Here is an 8472-nt window from a genome sequence, read left to right as displayed (position 1 = left end):
AGTAGTGAATGCAAACATTTCATACATTTCTTTATTTCCGTACTGGTCCCCCATGGGAATCGAACCCACAACCCTGGCGTTGCAAACACCATGCTCTACCAACTGAGCCACATGGGGTATTGTGTGTAGATTATTTAATCAATTTTAGAATAAGGTTGTAACAAAGTGTGGAAAAGGGAAGGGGTCTGAATACCTTCTTGCCACAGCTCGCATTGATGTGCCATCCTGGATGAGCTGCACTACCTGAGCCACTTGTGTGGGTTGTAGACTCCGTCTCATGCTACCACTAGAGTGAAAGCACCGCCAGCATTCAAAAGTGACCAAAACATCGGCCAGGAAGCATAGGAACTGAGAAGTGGTCTGTGGTCCCCACCTGCAGAACCACTCCTTTATTGGGGGTGTCTTGCTAATTTCCTATAATTTCCACCTGTTGTCTATTCCATTTGCACAACAGCATGTGAAATTTATTGTCAATCAGTGTTGCTTCCTAAGTGGACAGTTTGATTTCACAGAAGTGTGATTGACTTGAAGTTACATTGTGTTGTTTAAGTGTTCCCTTTATTTTTTTTCAGCAGTGTACATCCACAGGTACACCTCCATTTTACTCAAATGATGTCAATTAGCCTATCTAAAGCCATGACATCATTTTCTGGAATTTTCCAAACTGTTTAAAGGCACAGTCAACTAAGTGTATGTAAACTTCTGACCCGCTGGAATTGTGATACAGTGAATTATAAGTGAAATAATCTGTCTGTAAACAATTGTTGGAAAAATTACTTGTGTCAGGCACAAAGTAGATGTCCTAACCGACTTGCCAAAACTATAGTTTGTTACCAAGAAATTTGTGGAGTGGTTGAAAAACTAGTTTTAATGACTCCAACCTAAGTGTATGTAAACTTCCCACTTCAACTGTAGATGTGTGAAGGTTAGTGTTTTTCCTGTAGTGAAGGTAATTATCCATCATGTTTGACATTCCTGGATGTGTGTAAACTTAAAATTTGTATTATCATAGTATTTATGTATGTTCTCTTTTTTTTATACACAAACAGTCATGGTAAGCACATAAAACATCACAAATCACTCAACAAAAGTTACATTGCTCCACAAATAATCCCCAATCAATACTTTAAATTGACTGAACGGCACCAGAACATCAAGATTAAATGTATTCAGAATTTTGTTCCAGCAGTACGGTTTATTAAAACAAAGCAGATTTACCTAGCTCGGTGGAAACCCTAGGAACCTTCAGTGTAAACCAATCCTGTGAACTATTTGGCAACTCCGGTGGCTATACTAAAACAGAAAAATTAGATAAGATGGAAGTTTATAAAGTAGGACCTTTCAAACAAAAAGGGAGTAATGTAGAGATCTACGGGTCTTTTGTGAAGTCCAGCCAACCTTTTGATACAGGATACAGTGACGAGTATCAACTGTCGCCTGTAACAAAACAAAGGGCACTATGATAGATGGCATCCAAAGGTTTAAGAGTAGTAGCAGCTGCACTTTGATAAATATCACCATAATCAAGAACAGATAAAAAGGTTGACTGACTAATCTGCGTCCTACTGTTAAAAGAAAAGCATGATCTGTTTCTGTAGAGAAAAAACACTTTAAAATGTTTGCTTCACCAGCTCATCAAAACTCTGCAAAAAAAGAAATGTCCTCTCACTGTCAACTGCGTTGATTTTCAGCAAACTTAACATGTGTAAATATTTGTATGAACATAAGATTCAACAACTGAGACATAAACTGAACAAGTTCCACAGACATGTGACAAACAGAAATAGAATGTGTCCCTGATAAAGGGGGGGTCAAAAATCAAAAATAACAGTCAGTATCTGGTGTGGCCACCAGCTGCATTAAGTACTGCAGTGCATCTCCTCCTCATGGACTGCACCAGATTTGCCAGTTCTTGCTGTGAGATGTTACCCCACTCTTCCACCAAAGCACCTGCAAGTTCCCAGACATTTCTGGGGGGAATGGCCCTAGCCCTCACCCTCCGATCCAACAGGTCCCAGACGTGCTCAATGGGATTGAGATCCGGGTTCTTCGCTGGCTATGGCAGAACACTGACATTCCTGTCTTGCAGGAACTCACGCACAGAACGAGCAGTATGGCTGGTGGCATTGTCATGCTGGAGGGTCATGTCAGGATGAGCCTGCAGGAAGGGTACCAAATGAGGGAGGAGGATGTCTTCCCTGTAACGCACAGCGTTGAGATTGCCTGCAATGACAACAAGCTCAGTCTGATGATGCTGTGACACACCGCCCCAGACCATGACGGACCCTCCACCTCCAAATCGATCCCGCTCCAGAGTACAGGCCTTGGTGTAACGCTCATTCCTTCGTCGATAAACGCGAATCCAACCATCACCCCTGGTGAGACAAAACCGCGACTCGTCAGTGAAGAGCACTTTTTGCCAGTCCTGTCTGGTCCAGCGACGGTGGGTTTGTGCCCATAGGCGGCGTTTTTGCCAGTGATGTCTGGTAAGGACCTGTGTTTTTCAGAGTCAGTAGAAAGGCCTCTTTAGTGTCCTAAGTTTTCATAACTGTGACCTTAATTGCCTATGTTAGTGTCTGAATGACCGTTTCACAGGTGCATGTTCATTAATTGCTTATGGTTCATTGAACAAGCATTGGAAACAGTGTTTAAACCCTTTACAATGAAGATCTGTGAAGTTATTTGGATTTTTACGAATTATCTTTGAAAGACAGGGTCCTGAAAAGGGGAATTTTCTTTTTTTGCCGAGTTTAGTATCATCCGCATATAGATGAAGTTTACCATTTTTAAACAGATTGACCAATGGTGTTTATATAAATAGTGAAGAGAACAGGTCCCAAAATCGAACCGTGGCACACATTTATGCACGTCAAGAAATTTCCGACTTAGCCTGAGTTCTGAGTTCTTTCACTAAAATAATCATGAAAACATAAACAGGCGTCAGAGCTCAGGCCTATCGAGGACAACTTATTCAATAAAATAACATGATCAACAGTATCAAAAGCGTTGGACAGGTCCACAAACAAAGCAGCACATTTCATTTTAGTGTCTAAAGTATTGACAAGATCATTAACAACTAAAGTGGTTGGAGTAATAGTGTCATGACCAGGTCTAAACCCTGACTGGTGTACATTCAAAATACATTTCTCAGATAAAAGAGCAAAGTTGTACATTTACCAAGGATTCAACAATCTTAAAGAGACAAGGAAGCCTTGAAATGGGATGATAATGATTAAGATCACTAATGTTACTATCCCCACCATTATGGAGTGGCAGCACAAGAGCTGATTTCTATAATTTTTTAATATTTCCCAATAACAATGTTAAAATAAAAATGTGGGTTATTGAGCCAGCTATGATGGGCGCTGCAGTTTTCCAGAATTTGGCAGGGTTCTTACAATCAGAGAGTGGTTACATAATAATCCATTTGTTTTTACACAATGGTTCCTCAGTTACTTAAAAGCTTGCCAGGCCGGGTCTACACCTGTGTTCCTGGCCTTGACCCAAGCATCATCTCTTTTATGAATGACTTAAAGATAGTATCTAAAACATTTTGGCAAGGGAAATGGATTTCACCTCTACCCTGTCTGTCAGCTCTGAACTCATGATAACCCTCAATATTAATATCAGAGTCGAGAATGTCCAGAAAGTTTCAGTCAATACCAGGATGTCCGAATTCATTTGCATAGCCCAGATCTTAATGTAATCCAGTTCAGGAAGTAAGCTCCTAATGTTCAGATGCATCAACCCAAGTCCTTTACGATTTCTGAAGTCACATGGAAATTCCAACTCAAACAAGCTACTGTATGTTCAATAGGCAGTTGCGGACCCTGTCTGATGGTTGATATTGATTTAGTTGGTTTGGCTATAAGATTGCATAGAACTAGACCATTAGTCTATCCCTATTAGTAAAGAGGAAGGAGAAGAAATTGGAATTACTTTTCCAAGGTTAGCATCATAGGGCCTGAGGCCACAGCCAATGTCAATATGAGGAGCTCTTAGAGTAACCAATGATAGAATGTTATAAACTGACTTACATGGGCTTTGGTTGCTATCGTGCAACAGCCCAAGCCCTCTACGTGATGTGAAAACCCAGGGGGTATTCAAGTTTATGGAATTCACATTTGAACTTTAAGCACTGGGTGAGCAGACCACAGTGGGCTCCCTTTTGAGCTAACAATAGCAGATCTAAGAGTGGAATTCAATCGAATGGGTACAAAATTACAACTGACAACATCCCTGGCAGTATAGACAACAGTATGAAGATAATGCTTAGAGAGGATGGCCAGTATTACCTGATTGGGACTTGGTCTGTCTCTGAGTCAATATCTTAACACAGCTTTAAAATGTGACAAGAGAGTCCGGGCTCCTACCGTAGATGGTATGGGTGGAGTCCATCATCCCTGTATAGCATCTTTTGTTTCCAAAAAGTTTCAAAAATTGTCTATAAAAGTTATGCCAACAGAATGGCAGTAGACTTTAAGCCAGATATGAAGTGCTAAAAGCCTGCTGAACCTTTCGCAGTCGCAACTCAGCGATGGCACGGGGCCAGATATAATCGGCTGCTTTTCAGAGCCTTTTAGGGTGTTGATCAGCTCAATAAAATCCTGTTTCATTATCTCCGATTTACCATTTTTGATCCCACATACACTACAACAGCAGCAGCTCTTGGCTGATAGGATTTATTTTGTCTGTGATATCCTTCACCGTAGCCCCCAGGTAGCACAGGGTTTTAGCTCCAGGAACTAAGATCTGCTTCACCATGGAACTACCAATGATAATGGCTGGAGGAAGGTGAGTAGCCTTGGACGTCAGGCCTTTTCTGAGCCTCCTTGAGGACCGATGGGAGATGAGGTACAGAGGATCCACATCATCAATAGAAGCGTCATTCACCAAACACTGCTACAGTGGCTAAAGTTTGAAGTGGCTGTTTAAAGAAATCTGAGCCATGAATTACAGTTTCTCCTGGCTCATAGGCTACTTTCAGAAATCTGAGCCATGAATTACAGTTTCTCCTGGCTCATAGGCTACTTTCAGAAATCTGAGCCATGAATTACAGTTTCTCCTGGCTCATTGACTACTTTCAGAAATATGAGCCATGAATTACAGTTTCTCCTGGCTCATTGACTACTTTCAGAAATCTGAGCCATGAATTACAGTTTCTCCTGGCTCATTGACTACTTTCAGAAATCTGAGCCATGAATTACAGTTTCTCCTGGCTCATTGACTACTTTCAGAAATCTGAGCCATGAATTACAGTTTCTCCTGGCTCATTGACTACTTTCAGAAATCTGAGCCATGAATTACAGTTTCTCCTGGCTCATTGACTACTTTCAGAAATCTGAGCCATGAATTACAGTTTCTCCTGGCTCATTGACTACTTTCAGAAATCTGAGCCATGAATTACAGTTTCTCCTGGCTCATTGACTACTTTCAGAAATCTGAGCCATGAATTACAGTTTCTCCTGGCTCATTGACTACTTTCAGATAAAACAGGTGTTAGTACAAAGTACCATGCAATAAATCATTTGCACAAATGATGTCTAACACTGTATCAAACTGCACTGACAGTTTCCTTCACTATTAGTCCAGATCAGTCCTTTCATTTTCATTAGTTGGTTTATACCGGCGGTCACACTTCTCCTGCCTTTTTCTCTGTACAGGAATTGTGTTTAAAGTGCACCTCCATGTATTTCTCCCCTGCCTCTATTTAGATCAGTCTCTCATGGCCCTACATGTTGGTGCTCCTGGCACTATCCTTGGATGTGCGGATACCATAAAGCCACTTGATAACTCTGGCGTTCCTCTCAATTACTGAGACGCCATAGGGTGCCGGCTCTGCAGCCCCACCTTCCTCTTCACCCTCCTGGCCTGCACACTCTGACCCAGGAGCGCTGGCACTGCGGAATTGTGCAAGGGAGGCGATGTCTGAGCCCGGCCCCTTCAGCACCTGCATCTCCGAAGTGTCCAAACCACACAGGTTGAAGAAGCGCTCCAGCTCAGTACTGGCCCGGGAGTAACGGTCACTCATGTCGGATTTGGAGCGGTTCAGAGAGGGACGTTTCCTGGAGCTACCGGACGATAGGCAGGTGACCGACGGGGAGGGCGGGAGTACGGGGGGGGTTGGCTAGGAGCTGGACGGGGCTAGACGGGGAGGTGGGGGTTGGGGTGTGGTTTTGTGGTGGAGGGGCTGGGACAGGTTTAGGAGACGCAGGGCCTGGTGCATAGGTAGTTCGGGGGTGGAAGAGACGAAGAGGTGACATAGCGTTGTGGATCTGGGTGTGTGGATGCAGAGCCATGGGCTGCAATGGGACGCGCATCTGCTGCTGTGCTCTAATGGGCGTCCTCACTGGTGTGGTGTGGTGGGGTATGATGTCCACTCTACGTATGGTCACTGCAGACCCTGTAGGACTTAGTGGGCCAGAGGCATTTACCCTTACTTTGACTGGGGTGGACCACTCAGGACAGAGGGTCTGGATACTCTCAGCAGCCCCTGACCCAGCAGAGATTGGAGAGGGACAGGGAGAGTTGGTAGTGGGGCAGTCAGGGGCCTGACTACTCTCCACTGGGTCCATGGTTGGGGAGGTAGGGGGAGTTTCAGCCTCACCCACCCCGTTGATCAGGTTACTCAGGTGCTCCAGGTCCAGTGGGGAACTCCCTTGCTGGGTGTAGTCAGGGCGAGGCAGTTGGGCCTTACGGGTGGGCCGCAGGGCGGGGGCAGGGGACATCAGAGGCTTGCGCATGATAGGTGGAAGCACTTTGATTGGCTGTTGCTTAAAGAGGGCCACCTGGTTCTTGACATATTTAGCCTTGTCTGCTGCCAGCCTCTCCACTGCACTCTGCCTGGGCTCAGCTGCTTCCAATGTTCTTGGTTGGAGGAGGCGGCGGTTGGGCGTTCCAGCAGCAGCAGCCCTCACTGCCACCGGCTGTCTCAGGCCAGGCTGGAGGGTCTCCACAGGCATGCTGGAGGTGGGGTTGGGAGGTAGCACTGGTGGGCTTGTTTATCCTTGACTCCTGTCTTTATCCTGCTTTTTTTAGCCACCCAAAGTCAAAATTATTCAGATGTCTTCACTCCAGGATCATACTGTCCCCAAAAGCTGACAGGATTTTGCTTGTGGCTGATATGATTCCGTCTTCTTCCAGTTCCCATAAGGGTGTCACTTGAACCCTGGTGCCGTAAAGTCCTGGATGTCCAGCAGAAAAAGGAGAAACAGCATCACATCAGATAGCAACTTACACAGATAACTGTGTCATCAGAGGAGAGAGACAGCATACAGGCAAGCAATCAATATAAATACCCAGTTACCTCAAAGACAGAGGGAACCGCTCTCTGCCATATTATTTACCTTCTACAGAGATACTACCCCATATGGCATTGATACTTCAACTCACACAAATCACTTTAAAGTGCTGTGGTTGACTCAGGGATATTGTAAGTCAACAGTAATGGCCCCAATCGCTGCACTCACAAAACCCCAGGATGCAGTCAATGACAACACAGAATGTTATACATCGCCACAGCTGTCAACAAACTATTGTTTGGAGGAATACTCACAACAGCTGGTAGAGGGGAACAATGCATGTCATCTTTAAATAAAGATTCCCAGTTGCTAGGGCGTTGTGCTGGGCTTCCTCTAGACCAGTGTTCCCCCAACTCCAGTCCTTGAGTGTACCCTACAACACACATTTTTGTTGTAGCCTCACACAAACACCTGATTCAACTCACTGAGGACTTGATGATTAGTTGACAAGTTGAATCAGGTGTTTGTGTGGGGCTACAACAAAAATGTGTGCTGTTGGGGGTACTGGAGGACTGGAGTTGGGAAACACCGCTCTAGACCACAGACCCCGCAATAGAAGTCTTCAGTATCTCTGAAACCATACCACTTGATCCACCCCTCTAGAAGTTGGCTGTAGTTATCATCAATTCATTTCTGAACATTTGTTTTGATTAGAAGAACACAAATCATGTATTATTTTTGTCTGCACCAGTAAATGTATTGAAGATCGGTGACCACAACAACATAAACATTAACTTGGGTCAGACAAAGGATTCCATTAATGTGGCACTTCTGGGGAACAAGAAGTTAAGATTGTAGGCCTACTATTAACTTCTAAAGATGTTCCTATTGTGTGGTGTCATGCGCTGTTGATAGATAAAGTGCAAAGATATGAATGTCAAACCAGTAATCTGTGTTTTATGAAAGTGTTTAAGACACTGGTCTAATAGTCTGTATCTGACAGACATTCTGAACAACAGGTTTCTCATTCCACCTAGAGCCATGCCAATCCCCTACTGAGGTTAGAGCGGTCTCACTACACTTTCTTACCTGCATGTCCTTTATCTCTTCATCTATGTCGCTCCTCCTCTCCCTCACACACGCCTACTGTACACACAGCACAATTTATCAGTCAATGAGGGCAGAGGACATTCTGTTTTATTAGGCTAAGTTCTCAGAACACAGTAATACT

The 8472-nt window shown here is 44.2% G+C and overlaps 1 protein-coding gene across 1 annotated transcript; it reads right to left on the bottom strand.

Moving 5' to 3' along the window:
• Positions 1-3436: 3436 nt before the first annotated feature.
• On the bottom strand, positions 3437-7001 carry LOC106572446 (protein FAM110A-like; the record flags this gene model as incomplete). Its single annotated transcript, XM_014146636.2, is given in 2 exon segments — positions 3437-6124; positions 6126-7001. Coding segments are annotated over 2 exon segments (1269 nt in total), but the record flags the coding sequence as incomplete, so codon positions are not given.
• Positions 7002-8472: the final 1471 nt, after the last annotated feature.

This window comes from Salmo salar, chromosome ssa15, assembly GCF_905237065.1.
Source record: "Salmo salar chromosome ssa15, Ssal_v3.1, whole genome shotgun sequence".
NCBI classification, from domain to species: Eukaryota; Metazoa; Chordata; class Actinopteri; order Salmoniformes; family Salmonidae; genus Salmo; species Salmo salar.
Note: the sequence above shows the minus strand (reverse complement) of the source record. Positions and strands in the feature narration are given on the sequence as shown.